The sequence below is a fragment of the Anas platyrhynchos genome, chromosome 3 (assembly GCF_047663525.1).
Source record: "Anas platyrhynchos isolate ZD024472 breed Pekin duck chromosome 3, IASCAAS_PekinDuck_T2T, whole genome shotgun sequence".
NCBI classification, from domain to species: Eukaryota; Metazoa; Chordata; class Aves; order Anseriformes; family Anatidae; genus Anas; species Anas platyrhynchos.
The window spans coordinates 36,346,312-36,362,814 of record NC_092589.1 but is presented as its reverse complement, the minus strand read 5'-3'; the positions used below and the strand labels follow the sequence as shown (position 1 = coordinate 36,362,814).

General features: G+C 32.9%; 1 protein-coding gene across 1 annotated transcript in view; it reads right to left on the bottom strand.

Annotated features, from left to right (window-relative positions):
* LOC140002139 (dynein axonemal heavy chain 8-like) overlaps positions 1-16,503 on the bottom strand; it is a 135,855-nt gene that overhangs the window by 11,424 nt on the left and 107,928 nt on the right. Inside the window, exons 76-85 of the mRNA XM_072035706.1 lie at positions 15,676-15,831; positions 14,821-15,003; positions 14,320-14,425; positions 13,172-13,424; positions 12,876-13,066; positions 8,294-8,415; positions 6,953-7,071; positions 4,997-5,199; positions 3,819-3,892; positions 1,428-1,580 (exon numbers count right to left, since the gene is read on the bottom strand). Of these exons, the coding sequence (XP_071891807.1) occupies positions 1,428-1,580; positions 3,819-3,892; positions 4,997-5,199; positions 6,953-7,071; positions 8,294-8,415; positions 12,876-13,066; positions 13,172-13,424; positions 14,320-14,425; positions 14,821-15,003; positions 15,676-15,831 (1,560 nt within the window). The remainder of the gene's footprint in view (positions 1-1,427; positions 1,581-3,818; positions 3,893-4,996; positions 5,200-6,952; positions 7,072-8,293; positions 8,416-12,875; positions 13,067-13,171; positions 13,425-14,319; positions 14,426-14,820; positions 15,004-15,675; positions 15,832-16,503) is intronic.

Genomic DNA, 16,503 nt, shown 5'->3' with positions numbered 1-16,503 from the left:
GAGAATCTTAAACGAATACACTCATGAATACGTACTTCTCCTGGCAGTTTTACTATCTCCATATTTGTGGTAAATAAATTAAATTATTTTTAAGGGATGACTTTTCAACTTCCATCTCACAGAGTCATATTTCTGGGCTGCAGAGCCCAAGCAAGCTGTCTCAGAGACATGAGCTTTTGCAAGGACCTATCTGCATATGAACACTAGAATTTTGGATTGAATGAGAACACTTACTAACCAGTGTTTACACATTTCAAAGCCCATCTTGTTCAATTATGTATGAATATTGCTTAAATTAAATAATAATAATAATAATAACAACAACAACAACGTAAATGATTTTCCCCTTTCTTCTGAGAAAGAGATGACCTTTAGTTTGTCAGTTACTCATTTTCTGGTATCCGTGAACATGTTAAAATATTAACAGGTAATGTGTCACTATAGACTGAAATATCACAAATGAAACATTTGAAATAAATGCAGTGAAGATTCATCTAGCAGCCCTCTCAGATCTCTATTGTGACGTTTAGCAAACTATATATTTATATACCACTTCTCAAACTTGAAGACTTAGAAGGATTTCTTTTTTTATTGAGAGCTACCTTCCATACACAGTGTTTTCCCATGATGACATACATTTCTTGATGAAGGTCATCTCCTAGATTCATTCCAGAAAGGAATTTCTCCTTTCCCCTTTCACGCTGCCTTAAATCATACATATCTAGGCTAATGTTCCCCTTCATATCTTAGATATCATCCACAGTATCTGTTTTTAATTAGAGAGAATTGGAACCACTGAGAAGACTCCCACTGTTTTTAAGAAGAAAGGTGCCAGTGAACACAGAAGTGGCAGCACATGGCCATTACACTGCATATTAGATATCATCTGTTGTGAGTGCTAGGAACCATCATAAGTAACTTAAATGCACTTTGTAAGAGTTTAGGCAATTTTCCTGGTACTGACTGATATCTCCTTAAGATCTACAGAACAACCATTTATAATTTAGCTAAAGAAAAACAGGCCACTTCTTGTCAGCTGATGGTCTTTGAGATGCACTGTCGATATGCGTTCTGTTCTCTTTATCCTTTGTTTCAGTCAGGGAAATATAAGAGTCTAAAAGTAGCTGTAGGCATTACCCTGTGCACAAGGCACCTAGCTGAGCAAAAAAGGATACAGTTAAAGCCTTAAAAATGTGTGTGTACAGAATTAGTGTAAATTCACACATAGACAATACATCTTTAATTGAGAAAAACTTCCAGTTACTGGTAAATAACATTCCTGTTTGGTGTCATTTGTATTGTAAAGTAAGCTCATTTATTCATGCACCCACCCCACTCACAGTTTCTTTTTCATTTACATGCTTACCCTAAATAAATTCAATGAAACTCAATGTCTTGAGGTTCTTGAACTAAACATTTGAACAAACCTGTAGCAGTGTAATTGGGAATTTAGGATGTGGTTCAGTAGTTATCCAAACTCGAAATGTCTCATTCTGTATCTCAGCAGTAAGAAGTGTCTCCAGTAGTTCATCCATGAAATCCAATCCAAGATGACAATTCTGAAGTAACACCCAGCCTCCCTAAATAACAATATCTACAATTACCACATAAAATTTATAACAATTTATTTATAACATTCAAAACAAATAGCTGTATTAGAATCAAATTTGGTCTTGCACGTAATTTTTTAGTTGTATGACTTTTGGTAGGTTCCTAAATATGCAACATCATTTGATTTGATATTGGCACAGTTAAAGCCAATAAATTAATTAATTGAAAATTTAGTGTAAAAGTTATTTTCACATCCTATAAATTCACAATGAAAATAGCATAACCAGAGCCAATGTCCTAAGTAAAGTATCAGCGCTACCTAGTGGCAAAAAGTAGTAATTCCTATCATCCAGAAAAAAAAAAAAACCCTGTGATTAACAATCCAAAAGAAACAGATCCAAAAGAACGAGTGAAAATTAACATATGAATCTAAGAAATACATCCTTAAACACGAAACAGACAAACAAACAAAAAAATTCGTTAATAACATAATCTGAAATAAAGGTAGAGAGGTTGTAACAAGACTCCCAAACTTTTCAACTATAATAAGTTTATCTGTAATGAATACATTTTTATGAAATTCAACCTCTTGCGTATTAGTTTTGATCTTATTCAGCTCTCAGTTGCATCAAAGCTCTATTTTTATTATTATCTCTCTGCACGTCTGCTCATGAATTTAAATTCAATCAGCTTTTCTAGCATCACTTTAGAAGCCTAGTGAATCAGAAGCCTGATATTAAAATTGGCATTATTTAATCAGTTCTAAACAGTAATGTGTGGATTTCATTACAGCTTGTAATTTCATATTGGCAATTTTGGTTTAACCCATTTAGAAACAAATAAATAACATTTTGTAACTGAATCTAATTGAAATATTTATGGAGAACTAATGAATATTATATTTTTAATAGTAAATAGAGGAATAGAAGGGTTTTTTTTCTTCTTTTATGTGTATCCACTTTTTTTTTTTTTTTTTAATCAATTTGTCTCATTTCCAAATGAATCAGGATCAGTTCACAGTACAGCAGCTTGCTTTAATCATATTATATATGCTTGGTCAGAAGAAGAGAAAAACGAAGTCAAAACCAAAACAAAAACAACACAGATATTTGTCTCCATGTTTAGAAATTCTATTTTTTTTTTTCCTTTCAAATTTTATTTTCATGTTCATATACTGGATAACAGATAGGGAATATGGCACCAATTAAAGCTTTTACTGAACACAAGTCACTTCAGGTGAAGTCACTTCAAGTCACTTTAGGTGAATATTACAAGCAGTGCTGTACTCTTGGTTTAGTAAGGACTAATGGTTGCTTATGGTCATACAAAAACTGTTTCATGTTTCAATCTAGTTCTTTCAGTCTTCTGTTTTCAACTAGTAAAGATATTCTAGTCCTTCAGAATTCCTGATATTTTGAGTTTACAGGCAACTATGGCTGTATGTATGTCTTCATCTGGAACAGTGTCCACAGCTCTTTGAAGCATTCAGCTGACTGGACAGTGCTGCTTTTGCACTGTAATTTTCATTTTGTATCTTAGCTTTCAGTTACCATCTTTTCAGAGTTGGTGCTTAGACTTCTCATGTTTTTACTGCTGGGAATATCATATGCCATAAAAGAAACAAACAAAGAAACAAGCAAAAAGAACAACAACAAAAAACACTACAACATGTCGGAGAATATCCTTAAAATACATTCTGATATCCTTGAGACTCAAAATCAAAAGAATTGACAATTAAAGAAACAAAGAACCAAAATCAATTGCTGGGGAACAATTGCTGGGGAGCAAGAAGATCTGTATAGCACATATGTGTGGAGCCAGCACAGAATTCTATATCTACAGTTTTAAGCTGTGTTTACACTCTCCATTTTATCTAATATAATCTATGCAACTTCTTGGTAGCTAACATAGGGAAGTGGGAAAAGAAAAAAAAAAAAAAAAAAAAAAAAAAGGAACAACTCCGGTAAAGAAGTGGGTTCTGAAACTTTTGTTCTGTAACCTTGGATAACCATGCAGTGATAAGAAGGGAATGTGCCACTTCTGAAACACTGCTCAACAATACTGCTGGCAAAGGTATTCACTTGGACTCCACTATCACATATGTATCCCACAGTGGAATGTTTACAGGCTTAGGCTCTCAAGGAGACTTGTTTACTATATGCTTCATAGTAAGGTGAAAATGCAAAATATTAAAGATTACATGCAGGAAAAGCTTTAAAAGAATGCTAAGACAGAAAATCAAATTATATTGCATTAGTTTTTCACACCTGTTGCATTGACATCTGTATGATCTTGCGCGCATGAACTTCTTGTCCCTGACCCATAGAGATGGTCCTGCATTCTGTAACAGGTTTGATAATGAGCAATGAACATACATTCTTGATAAATAAGTAAGAATTCCAATTCAGTCAAAAAAGCAATATAAATTCAGCACATATTTACATATTTATATGTAAAAAAGTACATATTTATAAAAAATATACTTATTAAAGTCAAATCCCTTTGTTAAAACATTATGCTATGTATTATATTTTCTTAGCATTGAAACTTTGTAAAATAACATTTAAATATACATCCATAATGTTTACAGTGTTTGCAGAAGTGAAAGTCTGTGACTAATGTTATTGTCAAAGGGAATTTAAGCCAAATTTTAATAAAGTAAGCCACAGCTTAGTTTGAAATAAGAACCTAGATTTCTCTTTAAGTGTAGGTAATGAAGCCATGTAAATGAACAAAATTCATAATTGTAAAATTGCATTGTGAACATCTTAATGTGACTTTTATCAGGAATGAATGCATTTACATCTAACTCAGTTTGTATGCACAATTTTCTAGTTTTCATGTTTTCATATAATGTAGGTATGAAGTCCAGAATATACAAATGCAGATCTTGTGGGTGTTTTTTGTCACAAAGTAAGCTTGTAAGCAGATTGCTGATAATTTCTCTACCTGAACTTAATGTTTATTGATATTTACTATATTACACCTATATTAATGTATAATTTAAGCACATTAATATTTCTTGTTGATATTATTAATAATATTTTAAACAAGGCAACAATATTGTCATCATGCCAGACTTAATAAAAATATGTCTTGTAGCTACAGACTAAAAAATGCCATCACTTAGATAACTCAAAAAAGAACTAACATTACTGTTCAACTGCATACTGAATAGTCCTCAGCATAACATCTTTCATGTAAAAGATATGATAGATGTAATAGAGATATTGTTTTGAGATGTAATAGAGATATTGTTTTTGAGATGTACTAGAGATATTGTCTCATGTAATAGATGTATTTTTTTATCTCTAAAACAATTGTTCAGGAACAATAATGTTACAATAGAATTTTAAAAATACTTTTCAGAAAAAAAAACTGAAGTTACTTATGTTACTCTTCTGTATGTTAAACAACTCAAGACAACGAATAATTATTTTCCTACCCAATTTAAGCTTTCTAGCCAAGGAATCAATCTGAATAGTTGGATCAGATCCCATAGACAAGAAACAGATGAGAGGTGTTCGCTGGTCACTTTCCTCCCAAGTTTTTTTTAAATTCAAAATGACTGGTTCTGTATATTTCTCATGCAAGGAATCCGCAATATACTTCCTGGCTTGAGAAAGAGTTCGGTCTGGACACCAAGACCTACAAATAAAAAATTATACCAAGATACAAATTCAGTGATGCTTCCCATTGCAAAGACCAGACTTCAATTATAAATTCCATTTTAATCAAAGATATTTTTGTTTTATATATATACACATTCATCTTTATGTCTGTATGTTTGTCTTTACAAATATAATAATAGACAGAGCTGGTAGTCTTCCCTCTATTTATTACTGTCCAATACTTTCCAGTTTCTTAGAATTTTGCCATAAGTAAATTATTTGCACTGGAATTTTCTGTTCTGAGTACTCACAGTGGGGCATTCTTCATTTTAAACGGAGCTTTTGTATCTGAGAACACAGGCAGGGAAATTTTAGATAGATTAGCCCTTTGGTATAATCCTAGAGATGTTTCATTGGGTAGGTTAGTCTTTTAGGGCATGCAGTTCCTGCACTGGATTGCTTTTATGTTTGGGATGAGTCTATTGCTCCCATGGAAAGCAAACAAAAACCTTCTTTTGGACCAAAAGATATGCAAAATTACAATGTATAGGCTTATTATTTATAGACTACCCCTCCCTCTTCAAGGTGTATAGCATGTAGCCCTTCTTCCATCTGAATCAGGTCTTTTACTGAACAGGTTGAATCCATTCCAAAGACAAGTCATGTCTAATAATTAATGTTATTTTCAGTAGAGTCTCTGATATATTTGTTGCAGAACTTGGAACCTATACAATGAATGCAGAAAGATATGAGAAAGGAAAGCATGGTCTCATGTATAAGGCAGCTAAATGCTGCTTTGGGGAAATCCATTCTATCCCAAGCCCTGCCACAAATATCCTAGGTGATGCAATAAAATCATATATGCCACGTTTTATACATGGGACTTCTGAATACCTGTTTTGCATTTTCACAATTCTTTCTATTTTTTTTTTAAATATTTTTAATTACTTAAGTTATTTAAAATAGCTCATTTAAAAAGAAGTAAGAAAAATCATTTTGAAAATCGTCTGGATGATTCTACTTTTTCTGTCTTTTTGGGTGGAGAAGGCTGCAATGTGATTTCCAGTTTCCTTTTGACATGACATAAAAGCAAAGTCAAGAAGGACATGGAAGTATTAGAATGAGTCCAGAGGAGGGCCACAAAGATTATAAAGGCGCTAGAGCACCTCTCCTATGAAGACAGGCCGAGAGACCTAGGGTTGTTCAGCCTGAAGAAGGCTCCAGGGATTCCTTTTACCAGCCTTGTAAGTACCTTATGAGGACCTTCAAGAAAGCTGTGGAGGGACTATTTGTCAGGGAGTGTGGTGGTAGGAGAAGGAGTAATGACTTTAAACTAAAAAAGGGTAGGTTTAGATTAGGCATTATGGAAGTTCTTTACTCTGAGGGTCGTGAGTCACAGGCTGCCCAGAGAAGACTCCCATCCCTGGAGGTGTTCAAGGCCAGTCTGGATGGGGCTTTGAGCAACCTGGTCTAGTGGGAGGTGTCCCTGCCCAAGGAAGGGGCATTGGAATTTGGTGGTCTTTAAGGTTCCTTTAAACCCAAACTATTATACAATTCTATGATTCTATGAAGTCAGAAGACTGTTTTCTAGAAAAAGTTTTTTTTAGATTCTTCAGAGAATAGCTCTGAGGTAAGCAAATTTAATAATATAGCATGTGAGTGAATTAAATTATATTTAATGTCACCCAGAAATCAATTAAAGTTATGTTAATATAATAATTGCATACAGATAAACCGAGATACATGGTGCAATAATGTATGTCATTTCCCAAATTTCTGAAGATGCTCACCTGATGAGTAAAAGCTTGCGACAGGTATCAAGTGAATCATTATATCCATCAGGTATAATCTCTTCCTCTGGAGCATCTTTATCAAACCAATTTTTCCACCCCTTTTCATTACTGGTTATCTAAATTTATTATGTTAATGCACACAAACATATTTCAGCTGTAGTAAAATCTCCTTGGAAATGTATATTTTAATAAGATTCTGTTGTTATATTAGAATATATTACAAGTAACATTAACAGACTAACATTTAAGACATACACCATGTGAATTGCTATTAAGACGTTACAATTAAAAGTTTTAGTATTAAGGTGCAGCAACTTAAATATCAGTAATTAGCAGGAGGACTCTATACTACAAAAAAAAAAAACATACCATGACTGATTTATTTCTTCTACAACAGAAAAAGCTTTCTGTCCCAGTATAGTCTAGACAGTCAAAGAATCACAAATTAATAATAACAGGCTCTAGAAAGCTTTTGATTTAAGAAAGAATAAATCTGACCACAAATATGACTGCTATTTAGGCACCTCTTAGAACATATGACCTAACAGGACAAGGGATAATGGTGGACGCCACATTGTGAAAATCACTATGCAGTTGAGTGAGGGGAATCAGCTACAATATTCTCAGATTACTGGAATGAAAATGAGGAACACACTGATGCCATCTGTTCTGAAATACAGCACCATATGCCTGTTATATACTACAGAGCTCTGGCTGGTTGATTTACATGAAAGAAATTTCAGAACAACCCAAATCAAGAATAGACTGGGAAAGGAGTGAGAAATGAACATACAGGAACCTCTTCCAGCCATGTATCTCCTATAATCTCAGATTAAGAAACAACACAAATGTCCCTTTTAGAACTTCAATGCAAGTCTGAGAAAACGAAAAGAAACAACAGTTCTATATACATTAACACCAACCTGAGCACATGCTAGGAGAGTATTCAGAAGAGTTACCTTCTCAAAGCATCTGCTGAAGGCCACAGCCAAAGATAGATTATTGCACAAAAGGGACTTCAGTTGACTCAGTAAAATTACTAAGGTTTTATTACTTATCTCTTTATGTCATCTCTCCCTCAATCACAGCTGGTGGCAGTAACAGTGTGAAAAGCAACAGGGTCATCTAAATGTTTGAAGAGGAATATGTCTATATTAAATTGAACTAGATATGTAGGAATGGAGGACTTTGCCTAATTGTTCATTTCTATGCCTTTATTATTTTATACTCTTTTTTTCTTTGCTTTTAATGACATCTCTCATGTGCACTCCCAATGAGAAATACAGGAGCATGATTATGATTAGGAAACTGCCTATAAACATAATTAATAAATATCACCTGATTCAAAATTTCTGCAAACTGTGGAAGTTTACTTAATTCCACTAGGTTTAGCCACATCATGTCAAGAATCCAGCGAAATGGTTTGGGTGGGCAAGCCTTTAAATCCAGTGCTGCACCTCCTGCAGATAAAAACATTTGGATGAAATATACACGACAGTCCAAAGATCAAGATATTTTTGGTATTGCTTTTTAAATTATGTTTTCTGGACCGCATCACTTTCACTGGGATACTACTTGCACTCTTGTGTACAAATCATTTTAAATATTGAGCATATATCATCTTAAGTAGTAGATGTAAAGCCAGATAGCCAGGAGATCACACACATTTTACATCCTCCGATATGCACCCGGAGAGAAGACTAAGTAATACTCTTGGGGTAAGACTGAAACCTGACTTTAAACAGACTAAAAGAAATAGAAAGACTCCAAATTATTTTTGTATTATAGTTATCATTTTCTTCATCTTGTAGCTGCATCTTCTCCATTCCTCTGCAAATTAATTAGTGCTACCTTTCAGGAAAACTGGACATTATTATTGCAGGGGTCTCAGATCTAAGACTATTTATTTATTTAAGTCAGTGTTATAATGAATTTCACCAGTTTGCTACAAACAGACTAAAAAAGCATATTGGAATAATAACTATTATTTTTAAGCAGCTATATGTATGTGAGCAGCTGTGTGTGTATAACATAGCCTACATACATAAGCTTTGATTAATACTTTCAAATTATACATACATGCTTATAAAATATACATACATAAATATTTATGTTGATCCATTTTCAGTTCAAATATTCATACTTTTACAAACTGTTTTTAATTATTCCATAAATTATGAAGAAGATTTAACTCTTCTTGACTCTGCATCCATTTCATCCCCAAATTCTCCATGAATAGAATATAGAGAAAATGTATCATAAAGGCAAGAAGAAAAAGAACACAAGACAATCCTACCACTGGAGTGAAAGGAGATCATAACATTAATTCTTTACCAAAAAACAAACAAACAAACAAAAAACAAACAAACAAACAAAAAACCCCACTTTTTTAATTTCAGAAATTATTGGAATTATTTATAGCATTTCTCATACAGCTTAAAAAAAAAAAAAGCTTTAAGTTCTGACAAATTTATAAGAAACATTATGGTGTTTCAAATATTATAATGCAACAAATACTTTCTGAATTGCATGAAGTCTCTTTTTGCTTACATTATAGACTTTACAGAGAAAGATTTTTGAGAGGTTTTCATGCAGGCTTCCAGGATGTAAGAATTTTATTTATATTCTTAGTGATGATTTTCAGGAAACAGTAACTCCACTTTTAAAAGATTGAGATAAATAAACAGAAGATTCAGAAAGACTAGGTATTTTCCTAGTTATTTCTATATTCCCTAAGTATAAATGGAAGAAGTACTTTGCTGATTCTGGGCAATAGTATGTCAACAGGAACAATTACCATCAAATGAAAATGCAAGTTCCAATGAGTGGCTATCAAACAGATTTTAGGGAAGTTTTCTTTTGGGGAAAGTTTTCTTTTAAACCTTAATTTTAGAGGCAGGCATTTTCAATGAAGAATATGAATTCCAAAAATGTAAACAATGTGTTTCTCATTGTAATGCTTGGTATTCTTGCTGTTAATATACATATTTAATCTTTTCCTAAATCCTGCTAATGTCTTATGGTTAGTGGTTTGTTATGTTATTAATTGTGCAATGCCTAGAAACATATTTCCTTTTATTAGTTTTCATTTAGCCATGCATAGGGATTAGTCAAAAGTTCCAGCATCTATTAAACAAATTATGCAAGCCTTTCATCCACATATGGAGACATTTAGATATAATCAAGAAATAGAATTAGATCACATATGATTTGAATGTTTACATAAGGAAACAGGGTTGATTAAAGGGCAAACTCTTCTTCAAGAATGTGAAGTTTCTACATAAAAATCCAAATTATTTCTGTCATACAAAAGTGTTAAGCTCCTTCATGATCTTTTATTATGAACCTTTCCTGCTATTGAACTTTTTTTCCTTCCTTTTTCCCTAGGGAAGGCAAGCTTCAGTAACCTCAGAGAAAAGTCCATTTCATGAAATCTGGGGTGAAAATAATGTCTTTTTTGCTTTTCCAGTAAGTACTTGTTAAAGTTTCCTTCAAGCATCCTCTTACTCATGTCCTTGGCATTAGGATATATAGCTTGAAATGACACTGGGATCCACACATGGAACCCAGAACTTCATAATCTCAGCAAACTGAAATAATGGAAATCAAATAGAAGATAACTAAAAGATTTTACACAAATCTGTAATCCATTATTAGCATTAGCATTATTACAATATAATATATTTTTCCAGAATCATATCTTTCACAAATTTAATACAATAGTCCAACTGGATTTTTTTTTTTTTTTTGGGGGGGGGCAAATTATTGAATTCTGTGACTATCACAATCACTTTAGACAAAAAGCCTTTTCTTACTTTTAAGATGTAATCATTAGTTTTTCACAAAGTAGATACTTGGCAGTATTTCTGGTTTTTATATAAGTCAAACTAAAGATGTTTTGCAGTTCTGTAATACACTCTTTAATATCTATGGAGCTTCTTAGTAAAATAGACTTTATGCTAGAAAAGATCTATCTTCATTTGCATTAGTTCTTCACTTTTTAATAGAAGGGAACGTAGCAGACTGCAGTGTCAACGAACTTAGATTTTCTTTTATATTTCAGATTTTGTTTCTTTCTACAATTTCCATAGATAATCTATGCCATTCTCATGGCAGAAAAAAAGAGCAAGTATATATATACATGTATTGTATACATGCAAGTATATATATACATGTATTTATAAACATTTTGAATGGAGGCTATTTTCCCTCAATTTTGGGACCTGTTTTCTATGTTTTGATGACTTTGGGATACCTTCAAGCTATAGCACTAAAGTATTCAGGAAGGTCCTAGTGTTTGGCTTTAATGGAATACAGAAAAGCAGGATGGAATTCAATTTATGTACTTCAGCAGAAGGAAAGATTTAGAGTTGCTAATCTTCTGAGACCAGTGGAAAAATGTGTTCTAGGGACCACTCAATTTCAAATAGAAATGATTTTTCACTGAGACATCCCCTGATAATATGGCTGATGATAAGCCATGAAAGCTCTCCTGCCGGAATTAAAAAAAAAAAAAAAAAAAAAAAAAAAAAAGGAGGTAGAAGGATAGAAGGATTTAAAAAAAAATAAAATAAAAAAGGGATAAAGCTTTCTTCAGCTGCCTGATGACATTTGGTAACATGGCATTCATTTTGCACCAACAAACTGCTCGTGCAAGGAGGAAAAACTTGAACAATACATTCATTGCAGAAGATACCTAAGCATCCAGGACAATTTGGCAAGGCATCCGCCCACTTTTCATCTGATTCAAGAGCATATGAATAATTATAGAAATAATCATTGGAAATAATAGAAATAAAATCTGTTATTACTTTTTCTGGTGGCATTTGTGCACTAGAAGAATTTCTCATTATCAAATCAGCTGTCATAAACACAGGTAGGAAACTGTGTTCTTACATTTTAGACAAAAAAAAATGTTAAAAGTATTCCTGTATTTTATTATAGATTCTCATTAGTAACTAAGTGATAAGCATCTACTTTCTGCTTTAGATGCTCAAGGTATATCTTCTTCCAGCAAAACAAAAATCCATGAGCTAGGGAGGAAAGAAATAAGGTTCCTTGTCTAATGCTTTACTAGAGAAGATAGTTCAGTTTGAAAGCATTTCAAAGCATACCCTGCCTGACATCAGTGGCAAAATGGTAGCTGGATTCCTTTCTCAAAAGATAAAGCTACTATGACAAACTGGAAAGCAAAATAGTATGCGAATAATCTTTTTTTTTTCTCCTATCCATTTTATTAATTAAAGGCAGCTAATGAAGTTCCAAAAGCGTGGTCACTACTTTGACATTAGATGTTTGCAAAATTCATTTGATCATTATAAGATTCAAGCAGGTTTTATAAGAACCTCTGCATAAGTGATTGTGGTCACATTTTTCAGCAGAGTCATAAATTCAGAGTACAGAGGTAGACCTGGCCAGTTGGGCCACAGAAGCACGTTAGGTTCTGTAAAAATGATTGTTAGTTGATTGGCAAGAGTCAGAAAAAGCTTAAGCTGAAACCCATAGAAGACTGTAGCACCTCCCAGACCATGTGTAGAGAGATGTTATGGTACCTTAGTAGATAGCTTTATTCAGCTCCTGGAAATGTGAGCAGCAAAAGAAAAAGAAGTCATCTAATTTATAAAAATAAACATGCAAATGTAATACAAAAATAACCAATAATTAAACCAGAGAACCAGAACTATCACCATGTTCTCAGGAAAGAACACATCCTGGATAAAATGCAGAGACTGAACTGAGACGTGAAACCACTTTTAACTTCACCGGACCACAACAGGGATAAAACAGAGCCAGCTCCCACAGAACTATTGGCAGAAACCATGCAGCCAAAAAAAAAATACACAAAAACATACACTGAAATGGTATAAAACTTTAAAAGGTTGAAATTACCTCTATATATAACGCAAATTTTTAAACTTACCTCTAATGAGTGCATGGAACTCTCTAGTTTTCACATGTCCTCTCTCAAGATCAATTTTTAATGTCAGAAGGAGGGTAAAGAGAAATTTGTGGTTTTCATACAAGCCTCTAACAGAGTACGTATAAATTTCATAGGTAAGATAATCAATAATATTTGAGATTCTTTTATGGGGTACAGGAGATTTCTCAGATCTGAATCATGAAAACAAAACACAAGAAAAGCATGTTAATAACATCTTGAAAAGAAACACATAAGAAAGACAAACATTTGAATATTAGAAAAATCTGTCTTCCTACTTGGCCATGGATTGATCAAATAACTTTAAGAACTGAGCCAGTGAAGTTTGATACATATTATTGACCATGCTCATTTCTGTTATAAGAAAATAAAGAATGCTTCCACGTGTAGCAGCAGGTCGATATTCTTCCTGAGCAGAGTTAATCTTCACTTCAGTTTCTGCTGCCACAGACAACTTTACAGCTACTTCAGCAGCTGTTTGTTTAGTTGTTTGCAGAACACCAATCAAGGATTCATCATCTACTAGTGAACCTAAAAAGCCAAATATTGGATGTTTAGGGTATTTTTATAACATTTTTAAACCTTCATATATGTAAAAATCAAAAGACCAAGTTACAATTATTTATACCTAATATAAATGTTTTACTGAACTGCAGAAAACATTTTAAAATGGAGACCAGACAGTGTACATAAGACTAAAACTTATTTTTATACTCAATAAGCAAACAAATGCATTCAATTTATGTCAAGTTGAATGTATGTGTACCAAGAGTTTTGCACCATTTACTAGAGATGTCACCTCTTCCAGGCATTTAACATGATATTCATACAGAGTTATGCAATTTTTGTTAGTCTGTTGATTGTCACATTCAAAGTCAAAGAGACTTAGGGTCCTAAAGACGACGATCACACACATAATAGTATTTATCCATCTCAAGTACTTTTTAATCAATCTGCTAGAAGTCATCATCTTTTTATTTTTATCCTCCCCTGCACCCCTCCCTCCCCCCCCCCCAAAAAAAAACAACAAAAACTGATCATGTGCAGGCTCCTAATGTAATGCAAAAGACTTCCAACACTATTTTAACTAGCCCATTTAACTCTGCATTTTCAGTGGATTAAGGATTTGCCCATGATCAGATACTTTACCTCATCTGAGGGGCAGAAAGCTATGAAGAATTTGATTTATTTCACAAAACTTGTGTAGGTGCTTAAAATATTTAGTGTCTGGAATAGCTATATAATGGCTTGCTATCATACCAAATTCCTCATGTTCTGGTAAATCACGTACTTCAAATCTCTGCCATTGTATATTCATGTATTGTGTTTTAAATAAATAAATCAATTTCTGTATGGAAAGGCTGTATTGAACAGGAGCCTAATTTGCCCTTTAAAATCGTAGTTATTGTACTCTTTGATACAGAACCTCTAGTTGCACTTAGTTTGTACAGAAGATTGTCCTCCAGTTCTTTCATCTTCCTCTTATTAAAAGTTACATCTTCCATGAGTTTAATTCGTTCTGCCTCTAGTTCCTGTTATTAAAAGACAAGGAAATGGCATGACACTATGTATATATACTATGAATAATGAACACTATGAATAATACTTGAAATCCAGGTGCTGATTTTTCAAGTTCATGGAATGTGCATTTTATTTTTTTTTTCTATCTAAAATATGTTACTGTAGCATCTTTTTTTTAAAGCATTTTTACTCAGTTGGAAGTATCTTATGAATGCCAAATGCTTCTGCTTATTTTTTTATCATATTGACATCTGTAGAAAATCACCAGTGTATATTATTGCCATTTTAAAATTTCCATACTGAATCTCCATAAAAAAAAAAATAATAAAAAAATAAGAGAATGGATGACTTTTTCTTCCACTTTAAAATTAAGCATCACTATAGTTTACGTGCACTGTTAGGTTACCTGTTTTTCAGTAAGAATTACTCTTCTCAGCAACTGATTCTCAAGTCCTTTCATTGTAACAGTAAAATCAATAATTGATGTTTTTGCATTAATTTCAGGTGTGAAAGCAGGATTTGGTAGCTTTGTAGTAATGTATAGTCTAAAGGAACTCATTACATCTACTTCTTTATCACCAACTTTCACCTGTGGAGTAAATATATGATAATGTTAAGCAGAGGAAAATGAACTTTATTCACATCAATTATATGGACAAGCAATAAAAAAGTTAATGAATATTTGAAATACCAAAGAGAGGAATTCTGAAACTCTGAAAGTTCAGAGTATTTGAAGAGGGGATGTTTAAGAATTTGCAAGTTATTTCTTCATCTATTGAAGGTCAGAAACCTGCATGATTTTTCAAGGTTGGGAGTATACTTAATGTTATTAATAAAACTTTTGGCTTGTTGCTTCAGAAAACAGTTCTATTCCAGACTAAATATTCCACGGTTGCTTGCTCATCAGCATTCCAACCTAGAAACAGAAATATCTTTTCAAACCTAGATAGTTCTGTTAAAGGGTGTAAAATGAAATTGCTTGAAAATCAATAGAAAGTATTGTAAGCATTCAAAAGATTAAACATAATTGGTTCTGGTTTGTAAACTTCAGAAATAACTTCAGTAGTTAAATTTTAGACTCATCAACTTACTACTCTGCCGAGGATCTGCCTCTTGTTTTTTATTAGTTCAGTTTGATTCTTCACACTGCCCTACTGAATACAAAGTTTACCTGATGCAGTAGAGGTTTGGAATAAATGGGCAAAATATCATTCATCACAAAACTAACCACTTATTCCAGGTCTTTCATTCAATTACTAACCTTAAAAGAAGTTCCAGATTTCATGAAATTCTTTTCTAATATATTATCAAGGACTGGATCCAACTCTTCACCTATATCTTCAATTACAAGTGATCGTCCCAATGAAAGACTATCTTCTAGGTGTGTACGGAAATACTTGTGATTCAAAGTTGTTACCTCAAAAAATAAGTTATATATTGATATAAGGACAAAGCATTTCTTCAATGTCTTACGTGAAAACCACAGATCTCACTACAAAAACTTTTTTCATTGGTTTTGTTAGTTGCATTTTAAAGGCAGTAACAAATGTTGGCAATGCAGCAATTTATCCAGAAAAAAATACTCCTTGTGTATACAATGAAATGTAAATGGTGAAGTAAAAGATCAGCTGTAATGGCATCTGCAAAACTTCATTATCATAACACAAGGAAAACTGGCACAACTTATTGAAAGTTGAAAATGTTACGTGCATTTTTGAAGTCACACGTCTAACTTCTGATTTTCTATTCTACGTCCACAGATAAGATTTCCTAATTTTGTTTTTAAATCTTGAGAAATTCTTTCTGAATTCAGTCTAATAGATGAATCACTGTTACAATATCATGAACTCAGATATTTGAAATAGCACAAAAAAGGAACTTGTAGTATGTGACACCATAAAAATAAGTAAATAAAACACTACATTTGTCTGTTTGTTTGTATTTATTATTTTAACATTTAGAAACCTCTCATATTTTTTTCAAGATTTTAGCTACAGCTATGAAATAGGGCCATCCTATTGGAAAAGAGCTTTGCACAAAAGCACTCTGGAGTCTTGGTGGACTATACGAACATGAACTTGCAAGCTGC